This window comes from Canis lupus, chromosome 17, assembly GCF_003254725.2.
Source record: "Canis lupus dingo isolate Sandy chromosome 17, ASM325472v2, whole genome shotgun sequence".
Lineage (NCBI taxonomy): Eukaryota > Metazoa > Chordata > Mammalia > Carnivora > Canidae > Canis > Canis lupus.
In genome coordinates, this window is record NC_064259.1 from 44,269,659 (window position 1) to 44,287,855 (window position 18,197).

The following is an 18,197-nucleotide window of genomic DNA, read 5'->3' on the forward strand; positions in this document are numbered from 1 at the left end:
TGGGACACCTGATCATGGCAAAATTTCTCTCACCTTCATTATTCCCCCCGGGGAATATGTCCCACCACTGGTGTCTGAGCCAGTGCTGCCCAGCACACCCCTCCTTAACACTCCCTTGGCTTTTGAGATTCCAGTGCAGCAAACTCAGGTGAACACCATTAGAAAAGGAATGTAGTAAAAAAAGAAAAGGAAAAAAAAAATGTGTTACTCTATACAAGTCCCAGGGTACCTCTGGGAGTCACACAGCAAACTGTCTGACAATGCAGACAAATGGGGTTGCAATGTAATTCAAAGATGAAGCCTAATGCACTATCCAAAAGACTTCTCTTCCCAACCATGTTTCTTAGGAAGAGTAGATTCAAAAGACAGTTTTAGATCTCAGAAAAGGGGTTTGGTAACCTAATTGTACTTTTTCAATGTCTGGGCAGGGAATACAACTAAAAAAGGAATTTAAGAATTATCTCTTCAGGGAGCAAAAGTTTTATATAAGAAGCATAATTGCACAGATGAATTTGAAGGTCAAAATTCATAGAGATGAGAGCATTTAGCACATTTGAAGGCACAGAGTATAAAAAGAAGAAAATGTGCAAATAAGGAGAAGACAAGGAAAATCTTCTCACCAAAGGCATCCCATTCCCATTCCTATTAAGACAGATCTAAATTTCCTCTTAAAATGGAGGCCTTTGATGGGGAAGTATGGGCAACACAGAATCTAAACAGGCCCACAAGTATTTTCAAACACTACTTTCTATTCTATGCCAAACATTTTGGGAGAAACACCTGTAATCAAGCAAACTGACTTTTGTGAGTTTCATCCCTTCTTCTACATAATAACTGAAAAGAGAGAAACAAGAAGGCTTAGATGCTACTGGAAACAATATTTATGGTTTTTTAAAGAATGTTACGTATTTATTTATTCATGAGAGGCAGAGAGAGGCACAGACAGGCAGAGGGAGAAGAAGAACGGGGAGCGCAATGCAGGACTTGATCCCAGGACCCCGGGATCACAACCTGAGCCAAAGGCAGATGCTCAACCACTAAGCCATCCAGGAGTCCCAGTTTTTATGTTTCATTAACAATTAGCCTTATTAAGTGGTAACAGCTACTCAGTCTTTCTTCCATCTTCCTATCTGGGAGAAATTTGGCAGCATGATAAAGTTATCCTTCTGATGGCACTCCCTTTAGAAGCTCTCAGGACCTTCTCTGGGACCCTTGATCAAATCTAACTGTTGAATTTGTCCACTGGTTGTGCTCGACCCCTCTGTGCAGTACCTTATATATAGCCAACTTAGGGAAACTCTGATAAATGAAAAATCAAATTTATAAAGAAAAATCAATAAAATACAGAAAAAATACACCTATGATCATTTAAAATAGAACCTCAGAGGCATTTAAAATGTCTTCACATACAAAAGTTTCACTGCACAAAATTCTCAGGGATCCCTTTAAAGCACATAAACTGTAAAGCTGTGCCTCCCTACTTTCTCACTGTTTCCTCCGTCATTCTTTGGGTCTAAAACAAAACTCTATACTGCCAGCATGAAAACGCTTCCCTCCTTACCTTTCCCAGCACTCTTCTTTAAAAAATACTCTCAAAATGAATTGGTTCTCAATGAATCATTACAAGTTTACATAATAAAAAGCTAAGCAGCCAGTACACCTAAGGTTAGAGGATGTTTATTGATATGGTAACATATTCACAATATATTAAGAAAATAGGTTACAAAATGCCATATACAATGAATTTATTTTTTAAAACTCAAGGTATAACATGCTTGTGTGTTTCTGTGTACAAATGTATCACTAAGTTTAAAAACATTAGAACGACAAATACAAATTTGCTAACAATGATTATCTTTAGAGGTGTATGAATAATTTTTCTTATTCTTTTTTTTTTTTAAGATTTTATTTATTTATTCATGAGAGACACACAGAGAGAGGCAGAGACACAGGCAGAGGGAGAAGCAGGCTCCATGCAGGGAGCCTGACGCGGGACTTGATCCCAGGTCTTCAGGATCAGGCCCGGGCCGAAGGCAGCACCAAACCACTGACCCACCGGGGCTGCCCACTTCTTATTCTTCATCTACGATGAACATACATTTCTCTTGCACCATTAGAAAACAAAATAGCAAGCTCACTATGTTCAGAGTCCCCTCTGCTCTGGATATCACTTCATGTGTTACTAATATAGTGGTGTATTCTGGAGCCTTGGCACAGTAGAGGACCTACAACTGAAACCTTTTAAGACAGCATTTCAGACCTCAACTTTCATAAACTGGATCCATCAGGCACTTGTAATATGTATATATTCTCCTACATTAATTTGTCCTCCTGTGCTTTTAACATGTGCATCACATTAGTGGTTTACAAAATGTCCCCAGGAATCCACTTAGGTGCTTCAAGAGGTTTGAAAAATGTTGGATTCAAACATTTTGTAAAAATATAAGTATTTTTTAGCTACTTACAAGAATAGGATAAAAAAGACCAGCCACATTTTAACACAACAGAGACCAGCAAGTCATTAATTTATGACACCTGATTCTCTGTTAAACTTTGTATGATGGTCTTAAAAATTGGTAGTTCTGCATTAATCTAAAAAAAAAAAAAAAAAAAAAAACAATTTAGAGCAACACAGACTGCCTATTTATGTAAAACTGAACCAGACTGCATAGCACCACAACGCACAAGGTCCAGGCATACCTGATTATCACACATTCCCATCAAGGCCTAACAGCAAATTGTGCACAAAGAAATAATGGCTTAACACATCTCGTTATTGTTCTGCACTTAGGTTTAGTACTTAGAGTTTTATATTTTTCTGGTCTTTTATATTTATAAGAATGAGAACCATAGTTAGGTATTTTTGATGATATAGCTTTGAAACAAAATTTTTCTATTTAACTCCCTTTTCACATGCAATCTGTCTAGCAGAGTATCCCGGCACTGCAAAGTGAGGTGTTTTTTTTTTTTTTTTTTTTTTTACAAATTGTCACATTTGAGTAAATCACAATTTTCCATGCTGCAAAGCCAGTTGAAGATACCAACTGAAGATACCACAGAGGGAGCTGTTACCACTTTAACCGCCATTCACACTGATTGCTATGCATTTTGTGTTCATGACACAGATACATCCTTCTCACCAGCTACATTATAAGCCAATTTTGTTTAAAATACAGTTAGAATTTGAGTACTTCACTTCTACTGCTACCACTTGAGCCAAGTCACCATCCTTTCACGAATTATTTCAGTGCCCCCTCTCCTGTCTCCCTACTTTTTTTTTTACCCCTTGTACTCCCATGGCCTATCTGGGGAGCTTAGTCACGGCACTTTCTTCCCAACACTCTCCAAGAATCCTCCATTGCATTAAAGTGAAAGACATATTCCACACAACACTGCACAAGGCCCTGGGTAGTCCAATGCCTTGTACCCTTGCAGACTCTGTCTCCTGCTGGCCCCCATTCACTCCCATCAGCCTTGATTGCCTTCCCATGAAGGCTTCTGAGACCCGGGGACCCACACACAGCCAGGGGCTGAACCTCCCTGCTCCTTCCACCTTATGTGTTCTTTGTTCCCTCATCTCCAAAAGGTCTTTAGCCAAAAGTATTTTCTCAATGAACCCTTTGCAGGCCATCCTTACTTACAGCTGCACCCCATGCTCCCTGTCTCCTAGGATTTATATTTCCCTATGTCACAAGTCATCATCTGAGATAACCCTTGCTCAAATTATTGTTGCCCCCAAATAGAGTGGAATTGCCATCAGAACAGAATTTTATCTATTTTGTTCCCTTCTACATCCAAGAAGCCTAGAACAGTGCCTGGCATAAAATGGTCAGGCACACAATACATATTTATTGAATGAATATTCTAAATTCAAATCTATCATAAAATCCTTATCAATAAAATACCATATTTAATTGTTGCCTGTCACGGGGTCACTTTTAAGGCTTTTTGTTTTGTTTTGTTTTTTGTTTTTGATGAAAAAAGTTTTACTGCCACAGGGGGAAAAACTGCCCTAAAATTGCCCTAAAATTGCCCTAAAAACTGCCCTAAAATTGTAAGTTACAGAGAAAAGTTTATGTCTTCATTATAATTTGGAACTATTTATAGTACACGACATAACACTCCAAGCGCCACCCTGATGGCACTCATCCAAAGGCCACAGAGCCTTTAGAAAGAGTCTCTCTCTACCCATTATTAGTCTTCACATACGTACAATAGTGATTGTCTATTTAAAGGTTTTTTTTTTTTTTAAAGAATCTTCTCACTTGGGCTTACGTCATCAATTTTAAAAAGCAAGGCCACCCAAGGCTTTTCTTTTCTACCACTGCCATAACGTGATCACTTCTGCCACATGCATCTGTTCACCCAGCCCTTTTTTCTCATACCAGTTTCTTGGAAGTGTCCAATTTTTGTTACACACACATTGATCTGTAAATACTTCTGTGGAAATACCTAACTCAGAACGGATAACCTACTGAGCTCAGTGTAACTCATATGGCCAACCTACAGCTCGTGGCCCTTGCAGACACCTTTTCCTAATCACTTTGTATACAGCTCTTCTTCCCAATCTCCATTCCCCTGCAGTGGATACCACTTGGCATTTATATGTTTTTAGGACAGCTCTACTTATAAGTGAGCTTTATAAATCAAATCTTCATCAGGGAAAGATAAGGAAATATTTAGAATCCAGAAGTATCAAAGTATCAGTTATGCCTATTTTTAAATCTTTTCTTCTCAATCTAATAAATTCTTTGTCCTACAACTGCTTAGCTTATTAAGATGAAAACATGCAGAGTGATAATTTGATAATACATTTACTCCCAGAGCTTACAAAATTTAAAAAGAAATATAACAAACATCGTAGGCACAACCAACCAATTTATTGGTTGCTGTGCAATACAACAGACTTGTCAGTCAAGGCATAGATGTGTATGTGGGTTTTATACTAATATATGCTATACCAAAATAAACATCAATTGATATTTTGACAGTAGGAATGAGTGCGCTGGACAGAGATGATGGAGCTGCATCCAATTTTACCTTAAAATCACCAAAGAAGAGTGAAGTTATACAGTTTACATAAAAGTCAATAGGAGGTGTTTTATTTTAAGCCTTTGATCCTGACAGTTCAAAGTGAATAGAATCTGCACTTGAAATTTAAGCACTAAGCCCACCTATGTATTATCTGCAACCATATCAAAGTAGAAACCAAGTTTTTATAATACAAAATACAAAACATTCCTGTATCACAAGGTTGTGAACAGAAAAATAAGCACAGAGAGTCAATAAAATAAAAAAACCCATCAGCTCTGCTGATCCATATGAGTTTACGGTGAAAGGAAAAACTTCTGCTTGACAGGACTGTAGATACCAAACTGAAAATTACATGTCAGATCTCTATCAACTCTTGTTTAATCATGTTCTGTGATTACCATTCATGGGAACATACTTTTTTTTCTGAAATATTTATATTGACATCTTAACCATCACTGTCATCTCTGCTGGTTCTACTTCCTCCGTTGGCAATAATTCTTCATTGATAGGAATACCAGCATGCCTTAATATAAAACCAAATTTCACATACAAGTAAGTAGCCTGTTGCTATTCTGTTAAAAACAACAAACACACAGAATCCCAGATGTTGCAAGCATTTTTGTTGTTGTTGTTGTTAAATCTGCTATTCAGAAGATTTACTCAGCGTGAGAGACAATAGGAGTCAACATTTCTAGCTTTACCCAGCACAGCACCCATAGACCAAAATCACACAAAGTATTAGCCAGCCAGTGTCCTGTGGAGAAATCCCCATAAGCAGCTGGATACCATGTGAAACAGCCACATCTTATTCTTGGTGTGCTAACAATGGGAAAATCTCCCAAAAATCAAAGGATCTGAGGGTTGACATAAAAGAGACAAATTCTTGGTTTTCCGTTTGTAGAGCACTCTAAAATCTTTTTGTTTTCTAGACCAAAGGTCTCTGAAGAGTCTGGAGGGGGCAGCACTGTTCCTGTCAATGCTGACTCCCAGCTTGACCAGTGGACTGCATGTCATTCCGGGCTGGGGCTGAGGCAGGAGTGGGGGGTGGGGGAGGTGTTAGGGGAGGTGGTGGCATAAGAAGAACTTGGTTGGAGGGTGGACATGGGTTGGCTGCATTGCCTCTCAGTTTGCCTTATGGTGTTCTAAAAGGACCCAGCATGGGGTTCAAAAGTCGTGCGCAGATTTTTCAGTGTCCTGCTCCCTACTTGACCACTACACAGAGCACTCCTTCAACATGTGGTGTCAAGACCTCACTTTACCTACATTTTACCACTTTATGCCGAATTCTCTCAAACCCAGGAGTCCAGGACAGGAGAAACTCCAGATCATTCATGGTTGCAAGCACGGGGCACCACAAACATCAGTTCAGCTGAATGAGGGTAGCAAATCAATACAAACATAATTCAGTGCCTTTCAAAACAAAGAATATGGATTTCAACTTCTTTGAGTAGTTTTCAGGTATGTTAACAACTGTCACACTTCGTAACTGTAGGGCAGGACAGCTATTGTCTGTGCTGCACTATCACTAGATGCCACTAATAAACCTGGAGGTTAATTCTCATAAGAACTTCCAACTGCACAATGAATCAACACGTCCTCCAAGTTGCACCGCCGTTGCAACAGTTTCGACTGAGCCTGTACAAACATTTGAAAACCTGTTATGCTTACGAATGCCTTTTAAGGGTGAAGATTAGCATCTTAGAGCCATCCTTGGCTTGGAACAGGGCTCTTCCTAGGATGACTTCATTACATCCTCCTTTCCATCCACCGTCCACTTGCAACCCACTGCAATCTTACGCTCAATCTAAGGCCAGCCATCCAAATGACCATGGAATCATGCAAGCCAGCGGCCAACGTCACCCTAGCCAGTGGGTCGCCCGGCTCTCTTCCAGGCCAGCAAGGCATTCGGAGCCAGCGCACGGCCCAGGCCCGCAGAGCGGTTCTCCGTCTCTCCGGGGAACGCCTGTCCTCTCTCCCTGCAACGCACGGCCTCCTCCAAGCCAGGAGGCTTCGCCCAGGCCGGGCAGCCCGAGCCCCAGAGCCCCAGAGCCCCAGGACTTACGTTGTTCATGTACTCGCTGAGCAGGTCCTGCAGCGCCTGGCGCACGGCGTTGCACTCGGCCACGATCCTCTCGCGCCGGTCGTCGCGGGTGCAGGACGAGTCGGCCATGAGCGCCGCCCCGCTGATGATGCTCTCCAGCCTCTCCTCCAGCGACGGCCGGAAGCGGGCCTCGCTGAACGTCATGGGGTCCAGGATTATCTTATTCTGAAAGCGGCAGCATGAAAGAATTAGGAGAGAAGACACGACTGCCTTTGCGCCCTGTTCTCTAAAGCAGGCTCTGCATGGAGGAGCGGCTGCCTGGCGGCCTAGACAAGTGCCCAAGTGGCCTTGACCAAGGAGCGACTGTCCCTAAGATGTTCTCCCCTGAATCTAATCTTCAGGGTGAAGAACAGCGCGGCTCGTTCCAAGGCTGTGTTCTTGCAAAAGGTTGTCTCAACCAAAGGGCTTTCCAATGAGATTGTGACACCAGCTTTTCTTTTCTTTTTTTTTTTTTTTTTTTGCTTTTTTTCTTTTTACATTGGTAGGCTTCAAGGAACGTACAAGTATTTCAGTGTACCACTCTGAAGGATTATGGGAGATTTTTAGAGCCCCAGAGCAAGAACATGATTTGTAATCAACAACTGAAGGATGCATCAGCGCTCACCAGTGTACACGTTATATCTACCTCATGAGAAGTGGAGAGTCCCTTGGCAGGATGCCTCTTGAAACCTTGATGAGTAGCAACCAGAAGATATATACTGTACAGGTTACCTCCCACTAGAAACAGATATATTTTACATAAAAAAAGATAGTGTTCTAGAAAAGGATTCATTGTGTTGGGTATGTGAGACTTGTCACAATTAACTGAAAGTATCATGATAAAGAGATTAGTTATGAAGGAGCCTAGATTAGGGGCAAAATAGAGATGTCTCCTTAAACGAAGGTGTTGCAGAGAACTTAAGCTTCACTTTGCCCCTGCTAAGTCTGAGGAGCCTGGACGCATGTAGGTGGGGATGTCTAGATACAGAAACAAGCATCCCGATTTCAAGAGACAAATCAGTCTGTATGAGGATCTGGGCATCATCAGATGAGGGTCCAACCCTCCAAAACATCCTAATGTAGTTGCTGAGAATTGTGCTCAAAGCTTCTGTGACTCTGACTCTGATTCCCCTGTTTTAATGCACATATCTCCATAGCAGAGATCCTATCAGCACAAGGGCTATGAGGTTCTGAGGAATGAGTGCAAACAGGAGGGAACTTAGAAAGAAAGAAGCATACACTAAACATAGACCAGGTCTGAGGTCCACTGGAATCTTGGATTTCCTAGGAAATTACTCATTGGTCAAAGCTCCCTCTTCAGTTGAGAGGGCAGATGCATGAGGTTATGGAAACACAGAAGAGAAAGCTTTTCTGTGTCAAGTTTTGACATAGAAACCAACCTCACATTTTTGCATAGATCTTAGAGGATGATTTGTTACTTCACTCAGAAGAGTATGACTCAGACCCTGTGCCTTATGCACTAGTAATCCTCCAAACAGTGTCAAAAAAACATGAAGAGGCCTCAGTACAGTGGATGGCTTTGCAGCATCTATCATTACATGGAAAATTCACAAAGGAAGGCTGAGAGGAGAACACTGGTGTTCCTGCCACACTGGCTGTCTGTACCAGAGCTGGGGATCCCTTTGAATTCTCTTTCTCACTCTCTTTCCACTGCTGCTGGTTGATTTGTTTATGATCATCTTATCATGTAACATGCACTAAGTACTGATACTCTAATTAAAGAAACTCCCGATCAAAATATAATTAAACTATTTTCCTTTACAAAGATGACTGCTTTCCAAAGAACTCTTTTACAGAAACTCAGATTCACATAATAAAACAGAACAAGAATCATTCGTTCTGCTTTGAGTTTTCAGGAGACTCTTCAGAATCATATATTGGCTTTAGCATAGATTTTTTTTTTATTATACCTTGTTCTAAAAATACAAAGAAGTGCCAATTTGATGGAAATATACTGAGGTAAATTTGAACTCTTCAATAAGGGCAATTGTAAAACAGTTTCTTTACAGAACAGAAGAAAATGTACTACTGTCATTAGAACATCACCTCCTAAATTATTTTCCACGGAACACTGAGCTTAGAGATGTAATGTTTTGATGAAAAAAATAAGTTTCCCTGGCCAATATGTTTTGGAAATACTGCATGGCCCAAAGCAAATTACCACAGGAAATGCTTTAGGAGAGTTCTGCATTGAAGGAGTCAGTTTACAGTAGCATTCCTCAAATCTATTCGAGCAAAGAGAGAGTTCCCTTTAAAACACATGCATTACCTATGAGAACCCAAGAACACACTTTAGGAAATGTGGCAATGTCAGCTGAGTGATCTTCCTACCTGCCATGGCTCTAGGCTGTCATGAAAGCGAATGCTCTGAAACATTGAGCTTGAAAAACTCTGCATAAAAGTTACACTGTTCATTGCATTTCTAATGGAATTTTTCATTATTTATAGATTACAGGGGAAAAACTTTTTAAAAGTCTCCCTCGGAAAGAAACAATAAATTTACAATATTCTCATCTCTATCTGTGGTGGAGATGGGAAGCATTGTGATGATGGATGTGAAAGGCTGGTGGGGAGAAGCCACTCAGGACCTGAGTGCCTTTCAGAAAAGAAAAGGCATAAAGGTAAAGGGCAGTGCACACATGTCTGCATGTGTCTCTGTGCATGTGTGTGTGTGTGTGTGTGTGTGTGTGTGTGTGGCCTATGTGTGTCCAGGTTATGTGTAATGGGTGGAGGAGGATGAGTGTATATATGGGGAGGGAGTTTGGGTTGTTTGTGTATATGTGTGTTCAAGCAACTGGCCATATCTCAAACAAGCTTTAAAAAATAATAGGCATGCATGCACAGCCAAATGAAGCCAGGGGCTCAAGGGCTGAAAAACACACTGTATTTACAGTTGCTAACATTAAAAGTAAAAACAAAACAAAACAAGGAAAAGCAAAGTCCTGGAACTGAAACCTGGTCAAGAAATATAGAGGATAAATGTCAAAGTGGGGAGACAGAGGAATATATGCTTCCACACGATTTGGGAATGACTTAAGAAACACCTAGGCAGGTGTCTTGGCTAGTACACTTCAGGGTCATTTCAGACCAGCCAAGAGCCTCTTTCCTGCATCAGCGCAGCCTGTCCTCACCTCTCTGTGCGGCTGCCCTCTACTGGCCAGAAGGGCAAACCAGCATTCTGGATCCATACTCTCCTCCCTGGTCAGAGTATTTTAAGTGGGTAACTGGCCGGCGCCAAAGAAAGAGCAAGGCCAAGGCTTCCGGCCTCCCCCTTGCGACAAAGGTGCGCTCCTTCGAGAGGATTTTATGCTTTTTCCTAGTATTCTGACTTCTTTTAATCCACTGAGATTTTACATTTTAAATATGTAAGTCTCTTGTTTGTATTCTTAAAGCTCCATTAATCTTTTTATCCTTTTGATCTTTTATTTCCATCTTACATTGTCATTTTAGTTCATTTAACAATTGCAGGCCTACATTTCTTACTTTATCTTTTTCTTTTTAAATGAGACTAATTTCTTTTTATCTCACCTATCTTCATTTTGCTTATTTGACTTGTATAATATTTTGTTTTGTGATTTTTACTTATTGTGTTTATTAACACTCCTAATTTTACAAAATGATATTTCATTCTTACATCTGAAGAAGTGACACTTGGAAAGCATGGCCTTAAAGACAGCAGTCACACAATAATTCATCCCCAAGCACAGGAGGTTAGGATTCTAGTCGTCCATCAAGTCAGTGCTTCATGGTCATTTCTAGTCCTACATAATCATTCTCCCATTACTTCCAATGTTGAACTCTATAAAAATTTTAACTGGAAATAATCCAGGAGTCCATATAGTTCAAAACTACTTCCTCAAATAATACATTTACCTTCCTCACTGCATATACAATTGTTAGAAGAGCCCTGCTTTTAAATCACAGCTACCATCCATTCTCTCCACAAGGAGTTACGTGATCTAAATTTCAGTACAATTGTGGGATAGTGAGTCATTCTTGATGCAGGTTAATACAGTAGGAGGCAGGAAAGAGACCTCTGCAAAGCAAGAGGTTGTTGAATACATTACAGACGGTTTGATAGGTCTACAATTCTGTGCTCTTAATATTATGTCCTCCATCTTATTGAAGAGAAAAATAATGCCAGGGATGTTGTGATATGGTCATTCAGCTAGGAAAGGACCCTGGGATTGAACACAGTTTTTTTTTTTTTTTTTTTTTTTTTTACTTTAAGCAGTGTTTGTTGATACATCAGATAGCCCACATTCAGTTGAAATCAACCTAATTAATCACAATTACTAAAATATATCTCATAGTTAAGCCATGGAACTCTCCTAAACTAAATAATCTAAGTATCACCTCTCATATTGTTTTCTCTTAAGTCATTCCCAAATTCCTATTGTTTAGGAACTCTCCTAAACTAAATAATCTAAGTATCACCTCTCATATTGTTTTCTTTCACCTGGGTCAACTTGCCCTTCCAACAAATAAATGAGAGTACAGTCCATTCATTCAAAAATGGGTGCCAGTTGCTGTGGGTATGTGAGGGCACAGACTGAATAATCCTTTATTTCAAGAGATTTACAGTCTAGTCAAAAATAAAACCTAAAACACGTACAATCGATCTTAATTTGGAAAACACTTCAGTGATGTTAAGGAATGATTGAGTGATGGCACTTTGGGAGATGGGAGGTAAGAAATGTTTCTGGAGATTATTCTTCTGCTGAGCCCCCAAACTGTGAAAAGTAGTTGAGCAAGCAAAGTCAGGGGCAGGAAGAGTTCATGCAGACGGAATAGGAATTGGGAACAAAGGCCTGGAGGTAAAGGATATCACAGTATATGAAGACTATTAAAAGAGGTTTACTGAAGCTGATGTGTCAAGTGTGAAGTCAGGTTTGGTGCCTTGGAAGTACCTCGATCAATTCTCCTTTAAGAGAAACTTCTGTGTGAGCACAATTAAGGGACTGCCTCCATCTGCCACACCTATGAATCCACCACACTTGACCCCAGGCAGCCCTTCGCAAATACTGAGCACAATCAGGCCACTCTAGCACAATGGGGACTTGCCCAACAGGCAACCTCTGCTCCAACTCTGGATTTCCCACTGGCCTGAGGCTTTCTCAGAATTGTGTTGAGGCTCTTCCTACAAAATCCTTTTCTTTCTTTTTCTCCTTGCATAGGTGTTTGACCTGCACTAGAGTCAAACATTTCTCCCAGCTGATTCTGGTGGTCCTCTCCCACTTCATCCTTCACAGGAATTCCTCCTTACACATCTAATCATTTGCTTCTCCCAGGACGTGAATGGACCAAAATAGGAAAAGGAGACAGAGTTGGTGAAGAAGGCCCAACCACACCCTGAGAGACTTCTATGCCATGTTAATAAGCTTTCCCTTTGTGAACACTACTTCAAGCAATGAAGAATCATCAAGAGTTTGAAACACAGGAGTAGTATAATCCTGTTTGGTTTTAGAAGGTTTCCTCTGGTAGTTAGGAAAGATAGCTTTGGCAGGACTAAAAGTAGAAGACTGAAGACCAATTGCTAAGCTTTCAAAACCTGAAAGAAAAATGAGGGAGAGTACAAGATCGTGTTTGTGTAGATAAAGTAATGAGTACATATTGTGGGACATATTTAGAATGTCAATCTGCAAAATTTGGAGATATACATCCTATGAAAATAAAGCAGTTGTTGTCAAGGATAAAGCCTAAATTTATAGCATGGGTAACATACACAACGCCAAAATCAACGAGCTCTATCCTGTGTGTCAGCCTCCAGTTTTGTAAAGAAAGATTTAGTAGAACATAGTCAGGCCCATTAATTTACATACTGGCCATTTTCACGCTACAATGGCAGAGCTCAAACGTTCGGACAGGATTGTATGGCCCTCAAAGCTTGGAATATTTATAATTGTCCCTTTAAGGGAACATTTGCTGGCTCTGGACAATTTTAAAAGGTAACAGATGAAGAAGAGGAGGTTTAAGGTGTCTATGAATCATTTAAGTGGAAAAGTCTGGTGGAAGTTGATTATAAGTGTATGAAAACAAGCCATTTATAAAGATGCAGGATCATCAGAATAAAGGCAGGAGTGGAAGCCATGAAAATAGATATGAAATACCCAGGGAAAATAACAGAATGAAGAGTGAGTCCCAGACACAACATTGGGAAGCCCTCAACGTGTAATAGAGAAAAAGAGCCCACAAATGATGTATTAAAGAATGGTCAGAGAGATCTAACTAGATCCTGGAGATTGCATGACCATAGTTGACAAGGGAGAACAGTAGGGAACTCTACAAAGACAGTAAATAAGATCAAGCCTGAAGAGGTCTATCGAGTTTGGAAGCTAAGAAGTGTTTATGTGTCTCTGTGTATCTGTGTGTGCTGTATTTATTACAAATATCTTAATCTGGGCAGCCCAGGTGGCTCAGTGGTTTAGCGCCACCTTCAGCCCTACACGTGATCCTGGAGACCCAGGAATGAGTCCTGTGTCGGGGTCCCTGCATGGAGTCTGCTTCTCCCTCTGCCTGTGTCTCTGCCTCTCTCTGTCTCTGTCTCTCATGAATAAATAAATAAATAAAAATCTTAAAAAAAAAACAAATATCTTAATCCAAAAGCCACATCAGACTCAATGTAAAGTTATAGAAGCAATCTAATGCTGAAACAAAAAGTTCTCAAATTCTTAAAAATAATGTATTTTTTAAAGATGTATTTATTCATTTGCAAGAAAGAGAGACAGTATGAGTGGTGGGAGGGGCAGAGGGAGAGGGAGAATCTCAAGCAGACTCCCTGCTGAGCTCAGAACTCAACATGGGGCTTAATCATAGAACCCTGAGATCATGACCTGAGCAGAAACTAAGAGTTCCATGTTTAACTGAGTGAGCACTCAGGTGTCCCTTAAATTATTTAATATTTTTCTGAGGTTTCTAGAAAACACAACCCCCAAAAAAGAAACAACTAAATGGTATTAAAACTAGAAAGAAGAAGATAAAATATTTTTGGAAATGTTTATACCTATACATTTAGAAAAATGACAATATACCAAAAATATTACTATAAATTTTTTTCATGAAGTCACTTGTGTCAACATGTAGAATTACTTGCCTTCATATATACAAGGAATAGCCAGTTTGAAGACCAAATTTACAATAACAAGAATTGTAAAACAAAACACAGAAAAAAATAGATGTTAATTAGATGAAGCAAGAATTGTGCTCAGAGAGATTATATAATTGTCTGGGCACACACTCAGAGCAAAGTGCACACATCCCCTATGGCTCCAGAGTCCACAATCTAGACAACTACACTACATTGTTTCCCTCATGGATCATTTGGCATGTGTGACACCCATTACCATGAGGAAATTAAGGGGCCAGCTACTTCTCCATCTCAGACACTAAATGGCAGTCATACATGATTGTTTTATACACTGTAAGGAGGTATGGAAAACAGTGAATAACTACCAGGGACAAAAGCTCTAAAATGTTACTTTACTCTGAGCCTGGGTGGCTCAGTAATTGAGTGTCTGCCTTCAGCTCAGGGTGTGATCCTAGGGTGCTGGGATCAAGTCCCACATCAGGCTGCCTGCAGGGAGCCTCCTTCTCCCTCTGCCTATGTCTTTGCCTGTGTGTGTCTCATGAATAAATAAATAAAATCTTAAAAAAAAATAAAGTAGAACTTTTAATGACATTTATGCCAGTAGAAAGGCTCTAGCATACACCTAACACTAATGGAGTGATTTTATACCTACATATTAAGTTCCCAAAATTCTTAATGCACAGATGAGGAAGGTAAAGTCTTTTTTTTTTTCTTTTTTTCATTAGTAACCAAGAAACTGCTTGTTAAAAAGTAGGACAAAATTTGATTTATCATCTTTAGATTTTCTGGCTTTCAATGTGAAACTCTAGAGAATTAGTCATCTCAAATGTATGAAGAATTCTCAAAATGCCAAAGAAAGGCAACAAAGAAAACAATTACATAACATAAACTATGTACTGGCTTAATAATTTGTTTTCCTAAACCTAATCTTATAAACATGGAAAAAGCAAAAAGCAAATGCTAGTGGTATGAGAAAGTCCTATGGTTTCTTTTGTTTGTGACAACACTGCAAGATAAATGTGTTCTGGGATTTTTACTACCTTCATGGTTCAAGGTAGCAATTAAGAAAAATAATAACTTCTATTGTTCTAACTCCTAAATACCTGGCCCTCACCGGCTGCTGTCCACCGTAACTATTTTGGACCAAATAAATAGGAGAAAAAAAAATGTCAGCAGGGCCTTCCCTCTGTCATTCCCTTTCCTCTTCCAAAGATCTTAAAAAAAAAAAAAAAATTCTCAATGAGGAAGGTAACATCAGCCAGGATGTTATGACTTCTTCTAAAGGAAAAAGTCATTCTGATATGGAGTAATTAAAGCAGCGACAATCAGAAAATCACAGGAGGGTTCATGTTAAGTGAGATACTATTTCTCCTTCAATTATTCTGAGTTTTTGCCAGGAAGTAAGAACAATGTGTGGATGTCTTCACTTCCTCTCCCGTACCTTGATCCTGATCTCACTCTCCTATCTACCTCTGCATATTTAACTTGCTTGCTTGGCCTCAGGCATGTAGCTGGGAAGTCACATTTCACTTCTACTATAGCCCTTCCTTCCCTCATGCCCCTAGTTTAAAATTTCACTATCCTTCTGTTTTTCTGCTACTTGAAAGAGTACAAGACCACGTTGGCTGGTGACAGCAGAGCCTTAAGCCTCGGTGGAATCTGAAGAGACTGAGCATGCCCAGGGAAACCCAAGTTTCAGTTTAGTTGAGAGCTTCATGCTGTCTAAGCCTTTTAGAAATGGTCTAGATCACAGAAGGTCACAGAGAGCCCTAGTGGGGCCAAGGCATGTTAGCACATTTAATTTTATTCCTGTATGATTCTGAAGCACTAATACAATCCAAAACAAAAGAAGCAAGCAAATCCTGCCCATAGCTATAAACTATTAACTCCAGTGTTAATTTAAACAGTGCCTGTTATCCAGTTAAAACTATTTGGCTAGTAACCCCTGAAGCAGTCTCTCCCAGTCTGCCCATTAGAAACAGACAGAGGGAATATAATGGAATTTTATAGTACTGAAAATTGGGAATGAAAGCCATCTACAGACAATGAGGCAAGATCGTAATTCTGACTACGAGGGCTTTAAATACTTTTTTTAAAGACTAAAGTCTAAGATAAAAGCATAAATCAAGACCAGTTTAATAAATTAACCAGGGTTTCTAAATCAAAGGCATGTTAATTGTTCAGTTTTATTCTCCCTGTGGTGTATCAATAATTAACACAGAAACATTTTCATCTTTTTCATTCTGTGCCAAGCTCTCCCAATGAGAATCTTTCTATGTTTACATGAAAAGTTTCTCTTGGCCTAATTGAGGTAACATTTGGAATAGAAAATATTAAGGATATGGAATTCTAATCATCCATTTATTAAGCTACAAACCCCCCCACCCCTTCAAACCTCCATTTTAGATTTGCCTTAATTTTAAAATTGCATAGTACCTTACTGATTTCTTCTCTTTCTTCTCAGGCATATACTTAAACTAATTTTGCCATTTATCTACTTAAGATTATTTGTAGTTAAAGAGCTCAGTTTAATCGGAAATTAATGACAATGATAATGGCTTGATAATTATGCAACACTTCTTATTCTTACATATTTAAGGATTGCTTTTTTGTTTTTTGAAGAGAAATCAAAACCTATATGAATTTCATGCAAGAGAAGAAACTATTTAGGAAGACTTTTTTACTAAAGTTAGAGCATAAAAAACTGAGCAAGAAGTCCAGCTCTGGGATGGTCTTACTGGATTTTGTAACCCAGTGGAAGCTAGTTTCATTTCCCCTAATTCCATCATCTGTGGATATGTGGAGATGCTGTGGACATTTTATGAGCACAGTTTCAAGTTCTGACAAGAATAGTAGTTAACAATCACAGTAAAGCAGGGCAAAGGTAATCATCCTGAGCTTTACACTAGGGATTGATTAGAAAGCAAGTATCTAAAACATATTTAATTGAATCAAATCTTTAGAAGGTCAAAAAAAGTAAACATTTCATTCTTGCCGAAATCTCTCTTGTCTCCTTGAGCTCTCTGCACTGTCAACCACCTTTTAAATTCAGTTCTCAGCCTGTGTGTGTACTTAACTCAGTTTACCATCTACTCCTTAGTTGACTCATCTATGCTCAAGCCCCTGCTTTACTGTGGCTCTCCTTATATCCCTCTGATGGCTCCTCTCGTTTCTTCCTTGATCTCCCCTTGTAGCTGGTAAATTTTAAGGTCCTGCTACTTGTTCTCAGAGAGCTCAACTCATCCCATGCCTTAGCCATCACTGGCTCATGAACAAGCACTTAAGTTTTGACCCTGTCATGGCCCAGGCCCTTATCTATAGCTATAGCCACACACTGGACATTGCCATCTAGATGTCCATCATCTCAAGCATAACACGTGTAAGAACAAATACCTCCGCATCCTCCAAAGCCTAACACCCTCATTTCTATGGAGGAAAAGCAGAAGCAAGAGGGAAGCAGAAACACATCATCTCACTCTAATCTCCTAGTGCGCTAATGAGAAACTAGGCCAATGAGGAATCCTCACTTTACAAAAATGAAGGGAATGCTGCTCACACAAAGTGACTTGCTTAAGACCAAACAGTAAACAGCTTGAGTCTCTGACTCCAAAGCCCATGCACTTGCAGCCTTATTCTCACAGGCACTTGTGTTGAAACATCAGGCATCAGGACAATCTATGACCAGGTGTAAGACGGAACAGAGTTAGATGGTGTGGATTAGAATCCTGACTCCAACTCCTTCTGGCTAAAACTCCCAACTGAGCAAGTTGCTTAAATGATGAGTGATTCCCCATTTGAAAAATAGGAATACCAGTAGTATCAATATCTACACTTAGGGTTGCTGATTAATATGTGTAAAAAGCTTAGAATAATATACAACACGTAGAAATAATAAATATTAGCAATTAAGTTATTTGAAATAGCTTTTTAAATGTATTAATTTATATTTCCATTGTCATTCCATCCTCCACCTGT

General features: G+C 39.6%; 1 protein-coding gene across 7 annotated transcripts in view; it reads right to left on the bottom strand.

Annotated features, from left to right (window-relative positions):
* CTNNA2 (catenin alpha 2) overlaps positions 1-18,197 on the bottom strand; it is a 1,086,013-nt gene that overhangs the window by 705,748 nt on the left and 362,068 nt on the right. For all 7 annotated transcript variants that reach the window (XM_025453745.3, XM_025453746.3, XM_025453748.3 and 4 more), the window contains one exon: positions 7,097-7,300. In XM_025453745.3, the coding sequence (XP_025309530.1) occupies positions 7,097-7,300 (204 nt within the window). The remainder of the gene's footprint in view (positions 1-7,096; positions 7,301-18,197) is intronic.